The following is a 26,415-nucleotide window of genomic DNA, read 5'->3' as shown; positions in this document are numbered from 1 at the left end:
TCGAAATTCCACTCTCTCTATCTGTGTTCATACTCATCATTCTCCACTTTTAGAAGAACTTCACTCCGGCGATAAACGTCTTTAAATTTCGGTGCTCTGGGAATTAACACACAACAACAAGAACAACTCAAACATGAGCTTAGCTATCACAACTCTCGTAATGGTGATGCTACGGAGTACTAACGTCCTTTCTTCCTATGTAGCATCTCAAGTTGCCACAACTACCTCAGCAACAACTTTGTCGCTGGAACGAGAAGCGAAGGCTCTACTCGAGAGTGGTTGGTGGAGTAGCTACAGCAACGACACTTTGCAACGTTGCAACTGGACAGGTATCTCATGCAATGATGCTGGAAGCGTCATCAAAATTAACCCTCCTTCTGACGTTATTAAGGTTGGTGATAAATTCAAGAATATGGACTTCTCTTGCTTTCCAAGTCTTGTTTTTCTCAGGCTTAGTAGTCATGAACTCAGTGGGACCACAGAGCATTTTATGTTCAATATAAGCAATCTGTCAAGATTAACGCATATCGACTTGTTCAACAATTCTTTATATGGTTTGTTATTTCCTTGGCCTGATAATCTCACCTCATTAAAGTATCTTGATTTTTCTTATAACCAAATCTATGGACCCATTCCAGTAGAAATTGGACAGTTAAAGAATTTCGTGACTCTCAATCTATACGATGGCAACTTACTTGGTCCAATTCCTTCTACTCTAGGTAAGTTAACCAATTTGGAGACCCTAGATTTGTCTAATAACTCACTTGATGGTTCCATTCCTTCCACTCTAGGCAGGTTAACCAATTTAGTGACCCTGGATTTGTCTAATAATAGGCTTCATGGTTCCATTCCTTCCACTCTAGGCAAGTTAACCAATTTAGTGACCCTGAATTTGTCCAATAACACGCTTCATGGTTCCATTCCTTCCACTCTAGGCAAGTTAACCAATTTAGTGACCCTGGATTTGTCTAATAACTTACTTCATGGTTCCATTCCTTCTACTCTTTTTTCATTATCCAATTTGGGCAAGTTAACCAATTTAGTGACCCTGAATTTGTCTAATAACACGCTTCGTGGTTTCATTCCTTCCACTCTAGGCAAGTTAACCAATTTAATGACCCTGGATTTGTCTTATAACTTACTTCATGGTTCCATTCCTTCTACTCTTTTTTCATTATCCAATTTGGTCACCATCGATCTATCAAACAACGACCTCATCGGTCCAATTCCCTCCTCTTTAGGCTTTTTACACAAGCTGGAAAATTTGCTTCTTGACTTCAATAGAATCAATGGTTCTATCCCTTCAAAAATTGGAGATTTGAAGACTTTGCGTGTTCTACGCCTTCACTCAAATTTTTTAGAAGGTCTCGTACCTGAGGAAATTGGAAATTTGAAAGCACTCACTTTATTGAACCTCTATGAAAACGAGTTGAGTGGACCCATTCCGCCTCAAATTTGTAATTGCTTCAATTTAGAAAAGTTGGACTTAAGCAACAATAGAATCAATGGTTCTATCCCTTCAAAAATTGGAGATTTGAAGACTTTGCGTGTTCTATTCCTTCATTCAAATCTTTTAGAAGGTTTCTTACCTGAGGAAATTGGAGATTTGGAAGCACTTACTTTATTGAACCTCTCTCAAAATGAGTTGAGTGGACCCATTCCGCCTCAAATTCGTAATTGCTTCAATTTAGAAGAGTTGGACTTAAGCAACAATAGAATCAATGGTTCTATCCCTTCAAGAATTGAAGATTTGAAGACTTTGCGTGTTTTATTCCTTCACTCAAATCTTTTAGAAGGTCTCGTACCTGAGGGAATTGGAAATTTGGAAGCACTTACTTTATTGAACCTCTCTCAAAACGAGTTAAGTGGACCCATTCCGCCTCAAATTGGCAAATGCTCCAATCTAGAAGAGTTGGACTTAAGCAACAACAATTTAGAGGGGCTCATTCCTGCTCAAATCAAAAGGCTTCAGCATCTAGACCGGGTAGATCTCAGAAACAATAATTTCTCAGGTGTTATTCCATTTAATCTTATTATGGATGGAAATTATTATTATGCCAGTTTTACTTGTGTTGAAACAAATGGTTCGGTATTTAGGGAGGTATTTGGTGGCAACAAAAATTTAACACCCTACTTTTGCTCTCCACCCTATTCTCCAGCAACTTATTCTTCAGTAAAGAAGTTACAATCTTCAGATATTTCTACCTGTTTCCGTATTCGTCACTCTTTTTCTTCTTGGGAGTTTATTATTTTTGTGGAGGAATAAGGTCAAGGTCAACCCAACTAGCGTACTGCAAGCAACTACGAACGGAGACCTGTTCTCAATATGGAACTACGATGGAAAGATTGCTTATGAAGACATCATAGCAGCAACAAATGATTTTGACATTCGATACTGCATTGGAACTGGTGGTTACGGAAGTGTCTACAAAGCACAGCTACCAAGTGGCAAAGTGGTTGCCTTGAAGAAGCTTCATCGTCTTGAAGCTGAGGAACCGGCTTTCGATAGGAGTTTTAGAAATGAGATCAAATTCTTAACAGAAGTTCGACATCGAAACATTGTGAAACTGCATGGGTATTGTCTACACAAACGATGCATGTTTTTGATTTATGAATACATGGAAAGGGGAAGCTTGTTTTTCATGCTAAGTGATGATGTTCAAGCCGTGGAATTGGTTTGGGCAAAAAGAGTGAACATTATCAAGAGCACGGCTCACGCTTTATCTTACTTGCATTTTGAGTGCACACCAATAATAGTTCATCGAGACATTTCAAGTAACAACATTCTATTAAACTCGGACTTGGAGGCTTTTGTCGCGGACTTTGGGACTGCCAGAATCATAGATCCTGATTCTTCAAATCAAACAAGGCTTGTTGGCACTTATGGCTATGTAGCTCCAGGTGACGTTATCCTCGACCGATTCATTTACTAATTTTCTTTACTATCCACTTTACTTGTTTACTTTTTGTAGTTAATCTACAGATTAAATCAGTATTCATTGTTAAATTTTTGTGTCATATGAGTAATGAGTAATTGTCAAAGCAAATGCATGGAAGCTATCACTACAAATTCGATATGCAAGAATATATATGCATACGTGGGCAAAAATCAAGGGAAAAAACTATAGGGGCTAGGATTTGGGAAATAAAAGCAAAAGGGTCATTAGTGATTATTATATGTTTTAATATATATTAATTTGCATTGTTTTGTTTATACAGAATTTGCCTACACAATGGTTGTAACTGAAAAATGTGATGTCTATAGTTTTGGAGTATTGGCATTGGAAACATTGATGGGAAAGCATCCTGCAGAAATTTTGTCCTTGTTATCAGCACCATCTTCATTGCAAAATATAATGTTAACTGATGTATTAGATCCACGTCTCTCATCTCCAACAAGCCAGCTGGTCGTACAGAATATTGTTCATGTAGCTACCATAGCATTCGCATGTCTACAAGCTGATCCAAAATTACGGCCAACAATGAAACATGTCTCACGGATGTTTCTTTCTTGTCAAAGATCATTAAGGAACCCACTCCGAACAATCTCTTTGCTGCAACTTGTGACAAGTGGAATGCATATGGAAGAATCATGTCAAGCTCCACAATGATAATACCATTATTAGGACAAGTGTCTTGTTGTTTTTGTGAACTGAATTGATAGGATGCGTTTCTGGTTGCAACCTTTTCTTTTTTATTTTTGGTTCTTACTTTTTGTTATTTCATCTTTCATATTCTCCATGTTATTAGTTCTCCAACTTAGTGAAAATGTGTTCTGTTTTCCATGTGAAAGGGCAGTCTACCATGATAAGTTACATTTCATTATGCTGAAATCACTTCATTCCTTAAACAAGTATTAGATGTAGCTAATCCTATTTCAGATTATATTTTAGAACACTGCTCGATGTTTAAAACTAACTAATTCATATGAGCAAAATTCGATTCCAACAATGAAACAGAGCTTTTTTTGTCGAAGGAAACAGAGTAAGTTACAGATATCAAATTAACATCCAATGGTCATGGAAATTACCTTTTCTACAATGAAAGAAAGAAAGAAAGATTAAATAAAAATAATGGAGATATTGGGTTTCACCTATCTGGTCAAACCCAAATAACTTGTCAACGTTAATTTTCTGTCTCTTCAACTTCTAAAGAAAGCAATATGAAGCCATCTCCATTTTTTTTTCTTGTTTCCATTTCGGTAGAGTATCACCCTCCTATTAATAACAATGTTAATGAACAAGAATTTGGAAGCCCTCTTTTGTTTAACATCCTTGTCTTGTAAACTAGGAACACCTTTAGAATCTCTGGTTTCAAGGTTTACATGCTTATACTTAACTTAAGAAACTTACGTGACTTTTAATTTGATTACTTCGATAGAATCACAAGGAACCTTCAATTAATCGATTTAAAATTATTGCTCGGGACTATTAAATTAAAGAGGTTAAATTTTTAATCATAATCCTCCAATTTAACTCTTGAAAAAGTAGGGTTTGAAAAAAATTAATCTATTCAATATAAGTAATCTGTTAAGATTATCGCACCTTGACTTGTTCAACAATTCTTTATATGGTAGGTTATCTCATCGGCTTGGTAATCTCACCCGATTAGAGCATCTTGATTTTTCTTATTACCAAATCAAAGGATCCATCCCAGTAGAAATTGAAAAGTTAAAGAATTTGGTGACTCTCTATCTATATGATAATAAGAACATGGACTTCTCTTGCTTTCCAAATCTTGTTTTTCTCAATCTTAGTAGTCATGAACTCAATGGGACCACGGAGGATTTTATGTTCAATATAAGCCATCTGTCAACATTAACGCACCTTGACTTGTCTTTCAATATTTTACATGGTTGCTTATCTCCTCAAATCGGTAATCTCACCCAATTAGAGTTTCTTGATTTTTCATATAACCAAATCCATGGATCCATCCTAGTAGAAATTGAAAAGTTAAAGAGTTCGGTGACTCTCAATCTATTTGATAATAAGTTATTTGGTTCAATTCCTTCTAATCTAGGCGAGTTAGCCAATTTAGAGACCCTGGATTTGTCTAATAACTTTCTTAATGGTTCCATTCCTTCCGCTTTAGGTGAGTTAACCAATTTAGAGATCCTGGTTTTGTCTAATAACTTTCTTAATGGTTCTATTCCTTCCGCTCTAGGCAAGTTAACTAATTTAGAGACCCTGGATTTGTCTAATAACTTTCTTAATGATTCCATTCCTTCCACTCTATTTCAATTATCCAATTTGGTCTCCATGGATCTATCAAACAACTCCCTCATCGGTCCAATCCCCTCCTCTTTAGGCTTTTTGCACAAGCTAGAAAATTTGCTTCTTGACTTCAATAGAATCAATGGTTCTATCCATTCAAAAATTGGAGATTGGAAGACTTTGCTGGCTTTATCCCTTCAGTCAAATCTTTTAGAAGGTCCATACCTAAGGAAATGGGAAATTTGGAAGCACTTACTTTATTGAACCTCTCTCAAAATGAGTTGAGTGGACCCATTCCACCTCAAATTGGCTATTGCTTCAATCTAGAAGAGTTGGACTTAAGCAACAATAGAATCAATGGTTCTATCCCTTCAAAAATTATAGATTTGATGACTTTGCGTGTATAACGACCCCTCCTTAGTTGCTATCGACGTCCGAGACTTTCAAGAAATTTTTCGTTAAGTCCCGAATAAGCCTCATTTAAGACTTCCGCTAGATTTATTAAATACATATAATCACGAGCGTAAGCGAATATTAATAATTAAATTACTATCTACTCCATTCAAAATAATAACAATTCACGTTTATAAGTTAACAACATTTTTTAACATCTAGCAAATTTCATTCTGATACAACCCTAAATAGTGGAGCGACTTGGAGCGGGGTTAGGAGATGCTTTTACCGACTCTATGGTGGACCGTATGCACCGATGATTACACGTTAGACTGATCTCTATCTGCAACAAGGGAAAATAAGAGGGATGTGAGTCTCATAGACTTAGTGATCATCATCGACCCCATGAGCAGGCGAAGAGGAGAAACAAACATAAAGATGGAATGTTTATAAATCTAAGAGTAAGCATAGGAAACACACTCCATTAAACTGAGAGATTTTATTTTTATACCTTGCAAGTCTTAAAAATAATAAATCACAAGTAACATATATGAAAACGATAGTAATTAAGGTACTCGAAAATCTTTCAACTTCGATATCCAATTAACAGTAAATCCAATGGCAAGTGTAGAATGAAGAGCCTCAAACATAAAATGCGAAGTGACTGATCACCAACAAATATGCAAATTTCACTTGGCATTCAATGGTAAATTTCAAGTGTTACTGCCATGCATTGTGTAATAAAAATCTGCAAGTGAACATCATCCTCGAGTAGGTTTAGTATAGCCCTTAGGCTTACTTTTTCAGACATCATCACCTACTCGTGGGAACTGCCCACTCCACCAGATGAATCGGGGCTTCAGGTCCCTTTTACCTACTCATGAGAACTACCAACGCCACCCATTATAAATCGAGGCTTCATGTCCCCCTTTACCTACTCGTGGGAACTATCCACATCACCCAATATAAATCGGGGTTTCAAGTATCCCTTTTTAAAATCAAATACCGATAATTAACAATTATTACTTTGTGCAAAAAGACCACACTTGACCTGGTGTGGTAACAGGTCCTATCCAGAGTATCTCAATTATGTTAAAATGAAAATCATTACAATTTAATGCATTTGTAAAACATGACAGATCAAAAGCAATATAATCATAAATTGAATGTTATGTATAATTTATTTCAAAGCATGACATATTTACTAAATCAGCATGCTAAGTGTAATAAATAATTTATCATCAAGTTTTATGAATCAATACAAAAGTCATTGGCTTAAACATCACACAAACTTGCAAGGTATGATTTTAAAATGAAAGCCAGTCAAATGTTTGTTTCCTCATATTTAAAAACATGTAGTTATATATATTTTTATATATTATAAAAAACGAATTTAAAATTCATGTCACAAACACAAACAACCTAAGGCGTTCTACCAACTTATGTTATCCACAATTTCGTCAACTATCAAATGTAACATATATATATATATTATGTTATGGAGGCATAGTTTTGAAATTTAACACCCACTCCCTTCACAATAGCAGGACGCTACGTCGCTATTTTTACTTGCCGATCGCTCGTCACCTCCTCCGACACGCCATTATAGTGCACTATCTTACTTAGGTACTTCCTAAATTGGGCTAAGTAGGCCCAAGTCTTTACCTTTATTTTCTCTTTTGGACTTTTCTTTCCTTGTTGCCATTAGGCCCTTTCCATGGCTCTTCCCATTTCTTCCTATTGGGCCATGCCTATTTTTTTTATTTGGGCTATGCCCATTTTTTTTTCATTTTTTTTTCTCTCTTTTTTTTTTCAGTCGGTAGCCCTTTCCCTCCTCCTCACTTGCACCGCCCAATTGGCCTTCTCTCTCTCTCCTTTATCGTCGATTAGGCCTTTTCTCTGCCCTAAACTGACGAAAACTACTCCAAGCTCTATCCTCTTTAACCGGCGATGAATACCCAAGCTCCCTCCTCTCCACCGACAACTTACAGTCCCCCTCCCTTTTCCTTCTAAAATCGGCAACCAATACAGCCTCCATCTTCCTTCACAAACTACAACACAGCTCTTCCTTTCCTCCCTCAAAATCAGCTTCTTTCTCCCTTTTTATTTGCTCCATCAATGGCTATCGGTAGAGCCAAGAGAAAATAAATAAATTTTTATTTTTCTTTTCTCACCAGCTTTCTCTCCCTTTTTCCTTCTCTCCTCCACCGCCAATGCAACAGGTGAAAGACATAAAATTTTTGCTTAACTTTCCCTTTTTCTTTATTTATTTATTTATTTTTCTTCACCCTTTATTGTTTTTGCCAACCACTACATCTTTTCTTCCTTTATGGTTTACTTGGCCATCCCCTTCCTCTTTTCTTCATCTTCTTTCTTTTGTTTTTCTTTTCTTTTACTTACTTGTCTTTGACTTTTCTTCACTCCCATCTGCCACCTCCTAATTTTTTTTATTTTTTTATTATTTATTTTATTCCCTCTAAATATTAAAATTTACATGGAAACCCTTAACTTCATTTTATTTAGTACATAACCCTCCAACTTTCATATTTTAAAATTTGATCCTTTCGACATTTTTAAAAATTCTAATTTCCTTCTACCTTTCCTCATTTACACGTATACAACTAAAATATCAAAGTTGCATTTTAACGTGGTATCACTTTAATATTTAAATATTTATTTACCCGCGCTAACTCGATTTAATAAAACACGCGGGTCTCATTTACGTCATTTATCTTCAAAATTCATTCGTTCTTCTTCTCCCTCACTTAAATTGATCAAATAATCATTCTTCAAACTGATTCTCTTAATTAATAAAATTTAATATTTTAATATTATATTATTTACAAAATAACATTTTATTTCAAAATATTTTTTTCACCCGTAACAGCTCTTTGACACTTAAATTTACATCAAGTGACCATTCGTCTTATCAATAGGGTCTTATTGACTACTAAATGAGGTTACGGGGTGTTACAGCGTGTACTATTCCTTCACTCAAATCTTTTAGAAGGTCTAGTACTTGAGCACATTGGAAATTTGGAAGCACTTAATTTATTGAACCTCCCTCAAAACAAGTTAAGTGGACCCATTTCCCCTCAAATTGGCAATTGCTTCAATCTAGAAGAGTTGGACTTAAGCAACAACAATTTAGAGTAGACCTGGCAAATCGTGTTTTTGTGTCTTAAACGTGTCAGACACGTTTAGACACGAAACAAGTTAAGGCTAAACATGAACACGACACGTTTAATATTCGTGTCTTAAATTTAAAACACGTACACGTTTACGTTTAATACACGTGTAACACGACACGACACGATTAACACGTTTATTAAATGTGTCAATATACGACACGACATGATTAATAACACGTTTAACACGATTAAATAAAAATATTTATAATTCAATATAATTTTATTATTTAAATTTAAAATTTAAAATTATAAAAATAATTATAACAAAAAATAAGAATAATAACATCAAATATAATAAAATTTAATATAAATAACTTACATAAAATTCATTATCATATATAAAGTTAAAATAAACATCAAATAATTATTTAAAATTATTTATATAAAATTAAAATAGTTTTTAACTATTAATGTTTAATAGGTTAATAAACGTGTCAAGTATACACGTTTAAATACAATAACACGATTAAGTAAACGTGTTTTAAACGTGTTTGTCGTGTCTGACACGATTAGACATGAAACACGTTAAGGGTAAATTCAAAACTTGTTTAACCCGTATCTTCTCGTGTCGTGTTAATGTGTCGTGTCCAAAATTATTAGGTCTCATTTAGAGGGGCTCATTCCTAATCAAATCAGCAATCTTCTGAACCTAGACCAAGTAGATCTCAGAAACAATAATTTGTCAGGTGTTATTCCATTTAATCTTCTTAGGTCATTATATCATGCAAGTTTCACTTGTGATGAAATAGACAGTTCGACATTTAGGGAGGTATTTGGTGGCAACAAAAATTTAACGCCCTACTTTTGCTTTCCATTCTATTCTCCGGTAACCTATTCTTCAGTGAAAAAAAGTTACAATCTCCAGATATTTCTACCTGTTTCCGTACTCGTTGCTTTTTTTCTTCTTAGGTGTTTATTATTATTGTGGAGGTATAAGGTGAAGGTCAACCCAACTAGCGTACTGCAAGCAACCAAGAATGGAGACCTGTTCTCAATATGGAACTACGATGGAAAGATTGCTTATGAAGACATCATAGCAGCAACAAATGATTTTGACATTCGATACCGCATTGGAAGTGGTGGTTACGGAAGTGTCTACAGAGCACAGCTACCCAGTGGAGAAGTAGTTGCATTGAAGAAGCTTCATCGACTTGAAGCTGAGGAGCCGGCTTTCGATAGGAGTTTTAGAAATGAGATAAAATTCTTAACGGAAGTTCAACATCGAAACATTGTGAAACTACATGGGTATTGTCTACATAAACGATGCATGTTTTTGATTTATGAATACATGGAAAGAGGAAGCTTGTTTTTCATACTAGGTGATGATGTTCAAGCTGTGGAATTGGATTGGACAAAACGAGTGAACATTATCAAGAGCACGGCTTACGCTTTATCTTACGTGCATTTTGAGTGCACACAAATAATAGTTCATCGAGACATCTCAAGCAACAACATTCTGTTAAACTCGGACTTGGAGGCTTTTGCCTCTGACTTTGGGACTGCTAGAATCATAGATCCTGATTCTTCAAATCAAACAAGGCTTGTTGGCACTTATGGCTATGTAGCTCCAGGTGATGCTATTCTCTACCGCTTCATTTACTAATTCGCTTTACTCTTTTCTTGTATACTCTTTATAGTAATTTGCTGATTAAAACGGTTTCTATTGTTAAATTTTTGTATCATATGACTAATGATTGTTAGATACTCTAATTGTTGCAAAATCCTAGATTCATTCAAATCAAATGCTGGAAGCTATTAGTACAAATTCAGTATGCAAGAATGTGTTTATGGGCAAAAATCAGGGAAAAATTAATAGGGGTTAGGGTTTGGGGAATATAAGCAAAAGGGTCATTAATTAGTATTATAATTGTTTAATATGTTTTAATGTGCGTTGTTTTGTTTATGCAGAACTTGCTTACACAATGCTTGTGACTGAAAAATGTGATGCTTATAGTTTTGGAGTTTTGGCATTGGAAACATTGGTGGGAAAGCATCTTGTAGAAATTTTGTCTTTGTTGTCAGCACCATCTTCTTTGCAAAATATAATGTTAACTGATGTATTAGATCCACGCCTCTCACCTCCAACAAGCCAGCTGGTTGCACAGAATATTGTTCATGTAGCTACAATAGCATTCGCATGTCTACAAGCTGATCCAAATTTACGGCCAACAATGAAACATGTCTCTCAAATGTTTCTTTCTTGTCAAAGATCATTGAGGAACCCTCTCCGAACAATCTCTTTGCTGCAACTTGTGACAATATTGAAATTGGTCTGTGTTTTGCGATTTGGTTCTTTTTTGTGTTTGTTGTGTGATCGGGTGATGCTCCTTGCCTTTGATTAGGAGGATTCATCACCTGGAATAGAATGATCAACAGCAGCACCACCTGGAGAAAAGGGTGGGACTGTGAAGCTGCTGTCATCAGGCGCTAGCATAAAACACCTTGTTCTTGTTATTGCAATTGTTTTTGGTTTTATTTTCTGTTGTTTTTTGTTTTCTTTCAATGAGATAAGATAAAAATACATCCTTATCAAAAAAAAAAAAGCTAAAAAGTACATCAAATTTAACACTCCGACTCTGCCTTAATTTCAAATGTTAGAACTTTTTTATTTACAATTTACTGTTAGATGTGACATTTAAACCACTTTATATGACTAAGAAACTATCAAAGATTTTTTTTTAAAGTGATTTTATTAACACTAAGTGATGATGCCATGCAAAGTTTTTACACTATTTGCTAAAGACTTTTATGGGCATAAAATACCTGGTTTGTGCAAAATGGAGAATATGTACAATTGCAGTAGGAACTGACTTTCACAAAGGTCTGTTGCAGTTTCCATCCCTAAGCTATCTAAACAAAAATAAGCTCTCTGCCTCTCCTAAAGATCTGTGCTGTACAAAGACTAATGTTCTTAATTTTTGTTCGAAAGCAAAATTAATGTTAAAATTTTGGCAACCACATCGGGTGCAACATGCAAGACCAAGAAAAGCATGAGTAGCTTTGTAAACTGAATTTATCTAAAATTTTAGATAACAGCAACTGAATTTATCTAGCTAACGACTGTTGGAGTGGTGCAGCACCGCTCCTTTAAGTGCACTAAGATAAATCTGAAGAGTTCCTAGCGCGTGGAGGAAGTGAGGTATTAAATAAATTGCTGTAAATCTATGGAGTTGTTGAAAACAGATGAACAGTAATGAAGAGACGTTAGAATTTTCTCTTCCATAATACATGGAAGGAGACCTTTAGACTCGTAAGTAATCCGTTCTCTTTCTGAAGACCAGAAACAGGGAAAATAACCAAAAGACGTGCAAAATTTATTATCCAGGTCCATCAGGGCAGAACTTCTCCAGTGTGAAAATAAGCAGTCAATGGGCGTGTTACACAAGTATATCCTCTACTTATTCCGGACGATGATTTTAGGAATGCTTCCTCAGTTGGACCCACGCGGCTACTGCTTCCTGGAAGTATGGTTGCTACTTGCTAGAAACTGCGTCGTTGAGTCACAGAAAGAAACTAATCCCGTGTGGAAGACGTTCTCACGGTTGAGAAAAAATTTTTGGACCCAGATGGCGAACTTGAAGAAAAATTAGGCAAAAAGAGAAGTGACCCACACCATGAATTTTTTTTTTTTTGACTCTTCTGTTTCTCTATTCATAGTCATCACTCTTCACGTTTAGAAGACCTTGACGCCGGAAATAAACGTCTTTAAATTTCGGTGCTCTGGGAATTAACATGCAACAAACAAGAACTTGTCATATATGATGAACTTAAACATGAGCTTAACTTTTACAGCTTCCATAATGGTGATGCTATGGAGTACTACCGTCCTTTCTTCCTATGTTGCATCTCAAGTTGCCGCAACTACCTCAGCAACAACAATGTCGCTGGAACGGGAAGCGAAGGCTCTACTCGAAAGTGGTTGGTGGAGTAACTACAGCAACGACACTTTGCAGCGTTGCAACTGGACAGGCATCTCATGCAATGATGCTGGTAGCGTCACCAAAATTTACCCACCTTCTGGCGTTATTAAGGTTGGTGATAAATTTAAGAATATGGACTTCTCTTGCTTTCTGAACCTTGTTTTTCTCAGTCTCGGTGGTCATGAACTCAATGGGACGATGGAGGATTTTATGTTCAATATAGGCAATCTGTCAACATTAAGGCACCTCGACTTGTCCAGCAATTCTTTATATGGTCGGTTATCTACTCGGCTTGGTAATCTCACTCAATTAGAGTTTCTTGATTTTTCATATAACCAATATATTACGGGTTCTATTCCTTTGGAATTTAGGAATTTGAAAAATCTTGCTATTTTAAATTTGACTAGGAACCGACTTGAGAGACCGTTTCCTTCGTCTTTTTATCTTCTGACCAATCTTACCCATCTGCATATGAGCTCAAATCAACTCTATGGTTCCATCTCCCCAAAATTGGGCGATTTAAAGAGTCTAATGACTCTGGATTTGTCTAATAACTTACTTGATGGTTTCATTCCCTCCACTCTTTTTCAATTATCCAATTTGGTCTTCATCGATCTATCATACAACAAACTTGTTGGTCAATTAACCAATTTGAATCATTTAACGAAATTGGAAAAATTGCTTCTTGGCTTCAACAGAATCAATGGTTCTATCCCTTCAACAATTGGACATTTGAAGACTTTGCTTGCTTTATCCATTCATTCAAATTTTTTAGAAGGTTCTGTACCCGAGGAAATTGGAAATTTGACAGCACTAGTTTCATTGGACCTCTCTCAAAACCAGTTGAGTGGACCTATTCCACCTCAAATTGGTAATTGTTTCAATTTAGAAGAGTTGAACTTAAGCAACAACAATTTACAAGGTCACATTCCCAATCAAATCAGAAAACTTTCGTTGCTAGACCGAGTAGATCTCAGAAACAATGATTTCTCAAGTGTTGTTCCATATAATCTTCATGGGGCAAAATATGATTACGACGTAAATCCCAGCTTTTATAACAAAGATGATGAGGTATATGGTGGCAACAAAAATTTAAAGTCCTACTCCTGTTCTCCATTGAAGAAGAATTGCAATCTCCCAATATTTCTACCTATTACGATATTCGTTGCTTTTTTTCTTTTCGGGTGTTTATTACAATTATTATTGTGGAGGTATAAGGTCAAGGTCAACCCAACTAGTGTATTGCAAGCCACTAAGAATGGAGACCTGTTCTCGATATGGAACTACGATGGAAAGATAGCTTATGAAGACATCATAGCAGCAACAAATGATTTTGACATACGATACTGCATTGGAACTGGTCGTTACGGAAGTGTGTACAGAGCACAGCTACCAAGTGGCAGAGTAGTTGCCTTGAAGAAGCTTCATCGTCTTGAAGCTGAGGAACCGGCTTTGGATAGGAGTTTTAGAAATGAGATCAAATTCTTAACAGAAGTTCGACATCGAAACATTGTGAAACTGCATGGGTATTGTCTTCACAAACGATGCATGTTTTTGATTTATGAATACATGGAAAGGGGAAGCTTGTTTTTCATGCTAAGTGATGATGTTCAGGCCGTGGAATTGGATTGGGCAAAAAGAGTGAACATTATCAAGAGCACGGCTCACGCTTTATCTTACTTGCATTTTGAGTGCACACGAATAATAGTTCATCGAGACATTTCAAGTAACAACATTCTGTTAAACTTGGACTTGGAGGCTTTTGTCACTGACTTTGGGACTGCCAGAATCATAGATCCTGATTCTTCAAATCAAACAAGGCTTGTTGGCACTTATGGCTATGTAGCTCCAGGTGATGTTATCCTCTACCGATTCATTTACTAATTTGCTTTACTCTCCACTTTACTTGTTTACTTTTTGTAGTTAGTTTGTAGATTAAATCGGTCTTCATTGTTAAATTTTTATGTCATATGACTAATGAGCAATTGCCAAACCAAATGCATGGAAGCTATCACTACAAATTCGATATGCAAGAATATATATACATACGTGGGCAAAAATCAAGGGGAAAAATTATAGGGGCTAGGATTTGGGAAATACAAGCAAAAGGGTCATTAATTATTATTATTATTATTATGTTTTTAATATATTTTAATGTGCATTATTTTGTTTATGCAGAACTTGCCTACACAATGATTGTAACTGAAAAATGTGATGTTTATAGTTTTGGAGTATTGGCATTAGAAACATTGGTCGGAAAGCATCCTGCGGAAATTTTATCCTTGTTGTCAGAACCATCTTCTTTGCAAAATATAATGTTCATTGATGTGCTAGATCCACGTCTCTCACCTCCAACAAGCCAGCTAGTCGCACAGAATATTGTTCATGTAGCTACCATAGCATTCGCATGTCTACAAGCTGATCCAAAATTACGGCCAACAATGAAACTTGTCTCACAAATGTTCCTTTCTTGTCAAAGATCATTAAGGAACCCCCTCCGAACAATCTCTTTGCTGCAACTTGTGACAAGTGGAATGCATATGGAAGGATCATGTCAAGCTCCACAATGATAATGCCATTATTAGGACAAGTGTCTTGTTGTTTTGAAGCTCCCAATCCATACCCCTCACTGAGTGTCGCATCCTTTGAAGCTCCCCTTCTGCGCATTCCAATTAAACACTCTACCTGTACCTGAATTCCAATTGTTATAATCATTTTTATTTACAATTTACTTTCAGATGTTACCTTTAAACGACTTAATTTGACTAAGAAGCTATCAAAGACTATTAACTCGAGACACTTTGATCTCTTGCTGAGTCTTGTACTTCTTCTAATCAATTACTATATTGATGGAAAGACCAACGTTCTTAATTTTGGTTTGAAAGCAAAAATAATGCTAAAAATTTCACAACCACAATGTTCTTAATCAGTTCTCTAGCTTTTTGAAGACTAGATATAGGAAAACTAACCAAAATACGCGCAAAATTTATTATCCTTGTCCATCAGGGGGCCAAACTTCTTTAATGTGAAAATGAGCAGTCAATGGGCGTGTTAGACAAGTATATCCTCTACTTATATTCCTGATGATGATTCTAGGAATGCTTCCTCAGTTGGACCCACGCGGCTACCGCTTCCTGGAAGCAGGGGTTGCTACTTGCTAGACACTGCGTCATTGACTCTCACAAAGAAACTAATCGACACGGCAATAAATTTTGCAGAAAAAAGAAGGACGAGATAATACACATTGAAGCAAAGACAACGGCAAAAGCAGATCACGTTCTCAGGGTTGGGCAAAAAGAGAAGTGGACCACACCATGAATTTTTTGTGTAAGATTCGAAATTCCTCAGCTCTAGCATAAATTCCACACGATGAATTTTTTATTCATAGTCATCACTCTTCACTTTTAGAAGACCTTGACTCCGGAAATAGCCGTCTTTAAAGAACTTTGGCCATATATATGAGGAACTTAGACATGAGCTTTGCTATTACAACTCTCATAATTTTTTATTTTTATACATTTATGAAGTGTCATTCTTTGATTAAATAATAATATATCAATACTCAGTACAATACTACCATCAAGGGATATTATAAACAAGCAGTCCATAGCACTAAGCATAGATTTAGGTATTCTAGTTGACCTTGGACCTTCAAATTCCTTCTTAACAATACGATTAAGTCAAGACTTGGCTTTTATAAATTATGCCTTCATGTATTTAATTGGATAATTTTACTTGAAATCATATTATTTAAACAAACTTTTAAAGTTTAATATAATAATTTAGGTATAATATAAACTATGTCAGGAATATTATGATGTAGTATAAACTAAATTAAAATTTATTATCATTGAGTATAACTTATTTCTAATATTTATCTTTTATAAATATGAAAAATTACGTACATGTGCAGCTCATGTGTTCAAATTTAAAGTATATTATGAAATTATAAATAAAAAAATTCATGACTTATTATTAATCGGTTTAGACTAGATTTAAAATTTGATAAAAATTAATTAGAATTATAAGCACAATCTCTATTTGTTGACCTTTCACTTAATAAAATCTCTATTTGTTGACCTTTCACTTAATAAAACTTGTTTCTTAAAGGTGAATGTAAGCTAAAAAGTATTTCAGAATTTAAAACTCTGCTTGAATTCCAAATGTTATAACTTTTTGATTTACAAATTTATTCCAGATGTGACATTTGAACAATTTAATTTGATTGAAATGCTATCAAAGACTATTGACTTGGGAGACTTTGATCTCTTGCTAAGTCTTGTGCTTTTTCTAATCAATTACTATATTGATGGAAAAACCAATGTTCTTAAGTTTGGTTAATTTGCAAACAAAATTAATCTGAAAAAATTGGCAACCACTTCAGATGCAGTATGCATGTAAGATCAAGAAAAAACATGAGTAGCCACTGAATTTACTTGGTCATAGAAAGCTGAGTTGTTGCAACCTCACTATTTTAAGTGCACTAAGATAAATGTATAAATTTCTTATCGCGTGGACGAAGTGACGTATCAAACAGAATGTTATAAATCATTAACGGCTCTGATAAATTAATGACGAAACTTCTACAGAAATTTGCAGTCAATGGGCGTATTAGACAAGTATTTCCTGTAATTATTGCTGGTGATGGTTCTAGGAATGCTCTGATATACTAAAGGGCTGAATCAAGAAAGTCACTTTGCTATCGAATTTTTGAACAAAAAGGCTTTGCCAAAGGCTAACATTTTCGTGTTACTGTATCAAATTCAACCTCAGTTGGACCCACGCGGTTGAGCAAAAATTTATGGACCTTTAGACTTGAAAATTTTAAGGTTGAAAATTTATGGACCTCTATGTGTATTTAATGAGATAAATATACTTGAAATCATATATTTCAATAGACTTTAAAGTTTATTACAATCAATTAGATATAATTATAACGATGTCAAGCAATCTTATGTTGTAGTATAAACAAAATTAAAGTTTATTATCATTATTTACAAGTAATATTAAGATTTATTTTTAATCAATATGTAAAGTTACATGTGCAACACGTGTTTGAGTACTAGATATAAAAGTTAAATATAAAGTATTATGAAATTATAAATAAAAAAATTCACAATTTATTATTAATCAATTTAGATTAAATTGAATTTCATATGTTGTAACTATCCGATTTTCAATTTATTTTCAAACGTGACATTTAAACAATTTAATTTGATTGAAAATCTATCAGAGACTATTGACCTGAGAGACTTTGATCTCTTACTAAGTCTTGTGCTTCTTCTAATCAATCACTATATTGAAATTGGTCTATGTTCTGCGATTTGGTTTGATTTTGGGTTCGTTGTGTAATCGGGTTGATGTTCCCTGCGTTTGATTAGGAGGATTCATCAGTTGGGATGAGTTCTGAAGTAACCATGTGGTAGGATTATGCTCGTCTTTTGTTGTTTTGAGTTTGATAGCCAGCTTTTGTTTACTGTTTTGTTCTGGTAGCTTTTTAGTGTTCAGTGGCAAGCTGTGTATATTTTTCTGATCTTATCTCATGCCAGTTTCTTTGTGCCAGGTAAAGTCTTCTGCAGGCTAAAGACTTGGTATGGCTTAGACTCGTAGGTAATCAGTTCTCTTACTCTCACTTTCTGAAGACCAGAAACAGCAAAAATAACGAGAATAAGCGCAAAATTTATTATACATGTCCATCAGGGCAAAACTTCTCCAATGTGAAAATAAGCAGTCAATGGGGGCGTCACACAAGTATTTCCTGTACTTATTCTTGATGATGATTCTAGGAATGCTTCCTCAGTTGGGCCCACGCGGCTACGACTCCCTGGAAGTATGGTAGCTACTTGCAAGTGTCGTAATGTGCCGGGTCTAGAAACCCGACCGCCAGACGCAAGCAAAAAATTGAGTAATTAGGAGTCGCCATCAATTTTTTTTATTTAAGTGTGATTGGTCACCTATTAACTCGATTCAAATCGACGAAATCCTAAATTAATTTTAGGTCCGTCGAAAGAACGAGAACTGATCTACGTTTTTTAGTCAAAGTTGGATTTGGAAGTACGATTACACATAGGGAAGGATTAGCACCCTTATGACGCCCGTTCCATGAACGGTACCATTTAATCATGTGTTATCCTAACCCATTGATTTTTTTTATGTTCCCTTAATTATTATTTATTAAAATATTTATTTGATTTTTACGAATTTGACACGCATGTGATGCGATTGTGTAATGCATGGCGTAGAATCGAGATAATGCCAAAGGAATACCTTTTATTAAAGATAATGCGATTGTGTAATGCATGGCGTAGAATCGTAAGCTTAACGAGTAAATCCCATCATCGGGGTTATCATATGTTTTTTCTTTAAAAAATAATGTTTTTATGAACATGAACCTATTACGAGCAAAAACTTTTTTATTAAAGATATTTTTCGAGCCCTCCCATCATACTGGTGGGACTTTGGGACATCTTTTCACCTAGGGAGCTTTCCGAGAGAAACTCGCATTCGCAAGATCTTCCAAAAATCCCATCATCGGGACTTAACTCATAGACAAAATATCTATACGCAATGATATGCATGATGCAATATATATGTTGTGCTCGTGAAATTAACTATTTTTATCATTATTATTTTAATTATATTTTTATTATTATATCCTTTATTTTATTTTTTTATCCTTTTTTATTCTAAGTTTCTCCTATATTTTCCTTGCTATTTCTTATGAATTTTCTTTCTTTATATTTCCTTTTTGTAATTTGATACTTTATAAATTGTTTATGATTCTATGTTATCTTAGTGAACAAAAATTTTATTTATTTTATTTTCTTATTATTTGATTATTTTATATTTCTTTATTATTATTATTGTTTTATTTTATTTTATTTTTTTGTAAACAATCTTTTATTCAAACCTAATGCCTAACATCTTATTTTATATATCTATATTTTAATTCCATTTTTCCTTTCTACTTTCTATCTTATTCCCTTTATATAATTTTTATTAATCTATTAAAATGTATTTTATACTACAAAATATTTAATTTTTTTATTTCAAACTATTTATTGCTTTGAATCTTCCATCATTAACTATTTTAATTATTCACCTATTTCTTTATTATTATGAGTATTACCATTTTTACAAATCTTTGTTTTTACCTTTGGTCAACTTAAATATGTGTCATTTTTATCTCATGTATGCCATATCTATTGTTTTATTTTTTTATTGTTTTATTATTTTATTATTTTTAATTTTATTTCATTATTATTTTATTTTATTATTTATTTTTTTAATTTATTGTATAATAATTTTATTAATTAAAAATTTAAAATATCGAAACCTCAAAATCAAGACCCTCCCATCATACTGGTGGAGCCTTAATTTGAATTTTGAACCTAAGAAAAATTAATCCAGGGTTGCGACTTCTCGCGTCCCGAGCAATCATCCCATCATCGGCATATTATACTTGTAGTTAGTGTCATGGTATATTATTATTTATATTTACTTTTTTTTATATTTTTATTATTTTTATTTTTTATTTTTATATGTTTTTAAGAGTTACTTGTATATTTGTAGTAAATATTCTCCTAAACTTAAGTTCTTTGTGTAACTAAACATTTTCTAAGATCTTATTATTTTTATGCTTTATTATTTCTATGTTCTTCTATTTGTATTAATCTCCTAAGTCTAAAATATCATCTAAAAATTTTAGAACATTACACTATAATAATTTAGAATTAATTTTGCCTAATATTCCTAAAAACATAAAAAATGGGCCTACCTAAAACACAAACCTTTCCATAAAAAAAGTTAAAGTTTTTACCTGATTGGGCTAAACTGGCCCAAATAACCAGCCTGACTCGTGATCCGCTTCAAGGCCCACTGTCCAGTCTCCTGCCCAGCAACCTCTAGGTGCCAAAACTACGTCGTTTTGATGCCCTAACCCTAACTATAAAAAGGCTTTTTCTTCACTCTTTCTTCATTTTCTCCTTTCACCGGCCACCACCCAAAACAGACAGCGCCGCTAGCTACCAGACGAGCCCTCTCTCTCTCCTTTAACCGACAGTCGCCGATCGGTCTTTCTCCCTCTCTCTCCCTTCGCGGCGGCGAAATCTCCCTCTTCACCTCTCTTTTGGCTGGTAGCAAATACCCCAACTCCTACACTCCCTAATCAGCGACAGCAGAAAACCCAAATCCCCTCTCCCTTAAACCAGCTGGCGGCAGCCCATGCTCACCCAAAAAAGCTCAAGTTCTCTCTAAAACAGCCGCACAAAAACCCCAAAAACCCTCTAAAAATTACCTAAAAAAATCCCTCAAAAACCCCTTTTAGTCTCCTCTTCCCATTATATATTTATGATTGATTTTTGGTATTTTTTTGTATTTTTTGGGTATTTTTTTATTTGTGGATTGAAGTTTCTGGCTGCTAGTGACTAGGGATTTTTTATTTGCAGGTGGCTAGGCTTTTCTAGGGTTTTTTGGTTGCCGAATCCTCTCTGGCTTTTTGTTCTAAAAAAAAATTTGTTTTTTTTCTCCCCACCTCATCGGTTTGAAACCCCCTTTTAAGAACTGGATTGTCCAAAAATTTGGACAATCCAGAGGTGAAATCATGCTCTTCTGAGCATGATTTCACAATGCTCTGGCAAACAAGAGGGGTTGGTAGCCGGATGTGACCACTCCTCTCCAAATTCGGCTGCCTTTCAGGGGCATTCATGCCCTGTAATGATGGACTGGAGAAGGGGCTGAGCACACGCTCAGTCTTTTCCTGTTCATTCATGTTTTATTTTTTTAATTTATTTTTTATTTTTATTTTTTGGTTTTTTTATTATATTATTTTTATATTTTATATATATATAAAAAGTGTCGACAGCAAGACACTGCGTCGTTGAGTCACAGAAAGAAACTAATCTGTATGGAAAAAGCTGATACCCTGTGAAAGGCGTTCTCACGGTTGAGCAAAAAATTTTGGACCCAGATAACGAACTTGAAGAAAAATTAGGCAAAAAGAGAAGTGGACTACACCATGAATTTTTTGTGTAAGAATCGAAATTTCCACTCTCTGTATCTCTATTCATAGTCATCACTCTTCACTTTTAAAAGACTTTGACTGCGGAAATAAAGGTCTTTAAATTTCGGTGCTCTGGGAATTAACATGCAACAACAAGAACTTGCCATGTATGATCAACTTAAACATGAGTTTCTGCACCAACCTATTCTTCAGTGAAGAAGAGTTACAATCTTCCAATATACTCTCTTGACAACTGTAGACACTAAATTGTAAACAAGGAAAAATTAAAAATATAATAAACAAAGAAAAAATGAAAAATGAAAAAATGAAAGAATGAAAAAAGGAGAGAGGTACGACTGGCAGGGTGCGGACGCACCCTGCCAGGCACCTCTCTCACCTGCCAGACGCGAATTTTTCGCGTCTGGCAGGGTAGTGGAGCGCCCCCTCCAAAGCCCAGAAATCGGGTATAAATGGGAGGGGGAGAACCTGCAGCAAGCAGGAACCTGCAGCAAAGGGGGGGCAGCTTTCTAAGCAATGGAGAGCAACCAAGGAGCAGAAAAATAGAGAATGAGGGAGAGGCGTTCTGCTGCCGGCAAGGAGAGTTGAACCAGAAAAATAGAGAAGGAGGGAGAGAACCTGCAGCAAGGAGAGTGGAACCAGAAAAAGAGAGAATGAGAGTTGAACCAGAAAAATAGAGAAGGAGGGAGAGAACCTGCAGCAAGGAGAGTTGAACCAGAAAAAGAGAGAATGAGAGTTGAACCAGAAAAATAGAGAAGGAGGGAGAGAACCTGCAGCAAGGAGAGTTGAACCAGAAAAAGAGAGAATGAGAGTTGAACCAGAAAAATAGAGAAGGAGGGAGAGGCGTTCTGCTGCCGGCGCAAGAGGAAAGAGAGGAACAGGGGAAGAAAATAGGGAGAGTTAAAAGCTGGTTTTTGCCGCCGGTTAGGAAAGGTAAAAGCTGGGTTGTTTGCCGCCGGTGAGGGAAAGTTAAAAGCTGGTTTTTGCCGCCGGTTAGGAGAGGTAAAAGCTGGGTTGTTTGGCCGCCGGTTAGGAGGGGTAAAAGCTGGGTTGTTTGGCCGCCGGTTAGGAGGAGTAAAAGTTAGATGCATGCCGCCGGTTAGGAGAGCTAAAAGCCGGATGCATGCCGCCGGTTAGGAGGAGTAAAAGCTGGTTTGTTTGCCGCTGTGGAGGGAGAGTTAAAGCTGGATGCTTGCCACCGGATAGGGAGAGTTGAAGCTGGGTTATCTGCTGCGGCATAGAGAAGAAAAGACGAAAACCATACCTCAGTGCAAAAAGAGGCTCCAAACGACACCGTTCAGGTGAGGTAAAAAAAATCATACGTCTTTCATAATTTATTGTGTTTTGTATGAATTGGGTTTATTGTGGTGATTAATGATATATGGCAAAGTTAAATCATTACAATATAATGTTTTTAAAATCTTCAAATAGTATTCTGTAAGTAGGGAAATTAGCATGAGCAAAAGTGTAAAGATGCAAAGAGATAAAATGACAAGTATTTCATTTTAAAGATGATTAGTTAAAAATAAAAACAAAAAATGAAATAGGTAAAGATAAAAATAGGATGTTTCATAATATATAAAAAAAAAAGAGATGTAAAAATGGAGATAGATAAGAATATAGGAATATGTATATATATATATATGTGTTTAAATGTATAATAAATAATAATAAAATTATGAAGAGATAGATATTTGGTTACAAAGGTAAATGAATAAATAAATAAATATATAACAAAACAAAGAAATACATCTAATCGCTAAAACTAAATATATATAATACGTATACATGTAAAATGTAATGGAATAAGATCGGTAAAGTAAAAAAAAAACAAATCAAAGGAGATAACTTTATGTAAAATGCAGAGTTAATAAAAATGGGATGAGATAATGGATTATTTAATATAGATAAAGAATCATTTAACTTAGTGCCGATGATGGGATAATTGATCGGGATGCGAGAAGTCGCAATCCCGAGCTTATGTTCCCTAGGCTCGGAATCCGAATCAAGGCCCCACCAGTATGATGGGAGGGTCTCGTTGTTAAGATTCCGAAATCCTTAATAAATAAAGAGCTTGATTATACAACAAAAATTATTACTTGATGAAATTACTTGATAAAAAAAATAAAAATAATAAGTAATAAAATAATGATAAAGTGGTAACAATTCAAATACATATAATAATTAATTCGTGAAAATACAATATATATGACATTAAATAAGTAAGTAAATAAATTAATAATAGTAAAAAATAATAACTAATTTAAAAGTAAGCATCGAATATTAAGTGGCATAAAGAGATGTGAAGATAAAAATAAAAAAATAATAAATAAAGATCTTAGGCATTAGGTTTGAATAAAAATCGCTTATAAAAAATATAATAATAACAAAAATATAAAAATATATATAAAATAGTACGATAAAAAATATATAATTTTTACTCATTAAAATAACATAGAATTATAAACAATTTGTCTAACTATAAATGAAAAACAAAGAACTTAGAACAAAAATGTAAAGTATAAAAAATAATAATAATAATAATAATAAGAAGAAATAAGAATAGGAAATAGGATAATAAAATATATAATAAAAATAATTAATGATAATAAAAAATAATTGCATTAGCATAGCATATACATATTGCATCATACATATCATTGCATATCAATATTTTTGGTTTTCGAGTTTAAGCCCCGATGATGGGATCTTTCGGGGATCCTGCGAGGGCGGGTACTTCTCGAAAAGTTCTTTAGGTGAAAAGATGTCATCGAGTCCCACCAGTATGATGAGACGGCTCGAGAACCATCTTTAATAAAAGGCTTTTGCCCGAATTAGGTTCATTAGGCACAAAATATTATTTTAAAAAAGAAAGCGTACGATGATCCCGATGACGGGAATTATTCGTCGAATTTGCGAAGGCGAGTTTCTCGGATAATTCCCTAGGTGAGAGAATATCCCGAGTCCCACCAGTATGATGGGCGGATTCGGAAAATATTCTCGATAAAAGGTTATTTGTCCGGCATTTTTATCTCACGTCATGCATTTCATCTCACCACCTATTTGCATTCCTTTTTAGGTTAAATAGGAGATAAAATAAAAAATAATAATTAAGGAAATCTAGTGGAATTAAAAATTAAAGCCCAATAGGATAATCTAAAAATGGTACCGTTCATGGAACGGGCGTCCGAGGGGTGCTAATCCTTCCCCGGGCGTAACCGTACTCCCGAACCAAGATCCAGAAAATTGTAGACCAGTTTAAGGTTCTTTTCGGTGGGCTTAAAATTAATTTAAGTTTTCATCGATTAGAATCGAGTCAATAGGTGGCCAATCGCACCTAGTAAAAAAGATTGGTGGCGACTCCTAGTTAAATTTTTTTAGTGAGTTTTCACATTCACGTCTAGCGGTCGGGTTCCAGCTCGACCCGCACGTTACGACAGCTGGCGACTCCACTGGGGACGAAATAGAGAGTCAAGCCATAAAAAAAATATAGGTTATCCAAGGCTTTAAATAATTCACTGTTTCCTTAATATTAATGATTTGTGCTGCATACTCTGTTTGGTACATTAGTTTATTTCGCATTTATTACGTTATTGTACTTGCGGGGATTTAGGGTAGAGGGGTGTGAGATTGTTACTTTGAACTCATGATTTCCTTCACACACACAGCACATTTTACATTCATGCATAAACCCTCCACCCGGGTTATGTCCTTTTTAGGAGGGAGTTTAGTAGCTACGCTCTCGTGAGGTGATAACCTCCGCACGGGCTAGTGAAGACTCCCACTCAAATCGAACCTAGTCCGTTTGAAGCCTGTAATGGGTGAGGACCGGGGTGCCTTACTAGTCCGCGTGGACGACAGTGAGGAACGATTGGGGAACCTTAGCTCTGTTCATAAACCCCGCTCAGCATATAGAGTACCGAGAGCAGCGTAACCTTAGAATGGGCCATACCCGTGAGAATAGACCTTATAAGTAGGTACACATGAAGGAATTTCTTCCACTCCCTCTATTCTAAATTATGCCCCGAGATAATAAAGTATCGTGGAGTAGACAATAATACCCATGATATTGTTTGTTATTCTCTCATTATTTTTAACATTCCATTATTTCTTTTTACCATACTAACTTAAGTTTATTTTGCTTGTCATGCGCATGTTACATGTTCATTTGCATACATCGTAATTGCATATAGGAGAAATATTGGCTACACAACATTCAACCTAAGAGATCCCAGTTATATCCATGGCATCGTCATCAGCAGGCCTGCTCAACATATACAGAAATGACTATGAGATAGAGTTACAGATGAGGCAGATTCAACAAGAAAAAGGAGACTGTTTGACCCAGGGACATATCTCAATTTTACCCGAGAGAGTTCACTTGGACCTTCAGCAGAATGACTTTACAGAGATGGTAGGAATTTGGGAACAATGGAGACGTGCTCACCGAGACAATTTTCAGAACAAGTATGGACACATTGCTTGGCTCCTATATGTACCGGTCGATGATCAGATGCTCCGAGCCATTGTCCAGTTTTGGGATCCCTCATATCGTTGTTTTGTCTTTAACAAGGTGGACATGACCCCTACTATAGAAGAGTACTCCTCTCTGCTCCGGATAGACCATATGCAGCCTGACAAGATCTATTGGAGGGCCCAGAAGACGGGACACCGATGAA

General features: G+C 35.1%; 2 protein-coding genes and 1 pseudogene across 5 annotated transcripts; all 3 read left to right on the top strand.

Moving 5' to 3' along the window:
• Window positions 1-3,718, top strand: LOC18614415 (uncharacterized). The gene is given in 3 exon segments (XM_018127756.2): window positions 1-2,187; window positions 2,189-2,901; window positions 3,220-3,718. Coding segments are annotated over 3 exon segments (3,159 nt in total). The 5' UTR covers window positions 1-133; the 3' UTR covers window positions 3,612-3,718.
• Window positions 3,719-4,711: 993 nt separating this feature from the next.
• Window positions 4,712-11,139, top strand: LOC148764837 (uncharacterized; annotated as a pseudogene).
• Window positions 11,140-12,461: 1,322 nt separating this feature from the next.
• LOC148764836 (MDIS1-interacting receptor like kinase 2-like) lies at window positions 12,462-15,448 on the top strand. Of its 4 annotated transcripts, none has more exons than XM_088809380.1 (3): window positions 12,465-12,828; window positions 13,416-14,569; window positions 14,896-15,448. In XM_088809380.1, exons 1-3 carry the CDS (start codon window positions 12,635-12,637, stop codon window positions 15,285-15,287), a joined length of 1,740 nt encoding a protein of 579 aa, XP_088665506.1. In that variant the 5' UTR covers window positions 12,465-12,634; the 3' UTR covers window positions 15,288-15,448. The 4 variants fall into 4 exon arrangements, with proteins under 4 accessions (XP_088665502.1, XP_088665506.1, XP_088665507.1 ...); XM_088809381.1 differs by having other exon boundaries at window positions 12,468-12,828; window positions 13,936-14,569; XM_088809378.1 differs by having other exon boundaries at window positions 12,656-12,787; window positions 12,888-14,569.
• The last annotated feature ends 10,967 nt before the right edge of the window (window positions 15,449-26,415 follow it).

Source organism: Theobroma cacao, chromosome 1 (assembly GCF_053813885.1).
Source record: "Theobroma cacao isolate CCN51 chromosome 1, ASM5381388v1, whole genome shotgun sequence".
Lineage (NCBI taxonomy): Eukaryota > Viridiplantae > Streptophyta > Magnoliopsida > Malvales > Malvaceae > Theobroma > Theobroma cacao.
The sequence above is the reverse complement of the archived record's forward strand: the minus strand, read 5'-3'. Positions and strand labels throughout refer to the sequence as shown.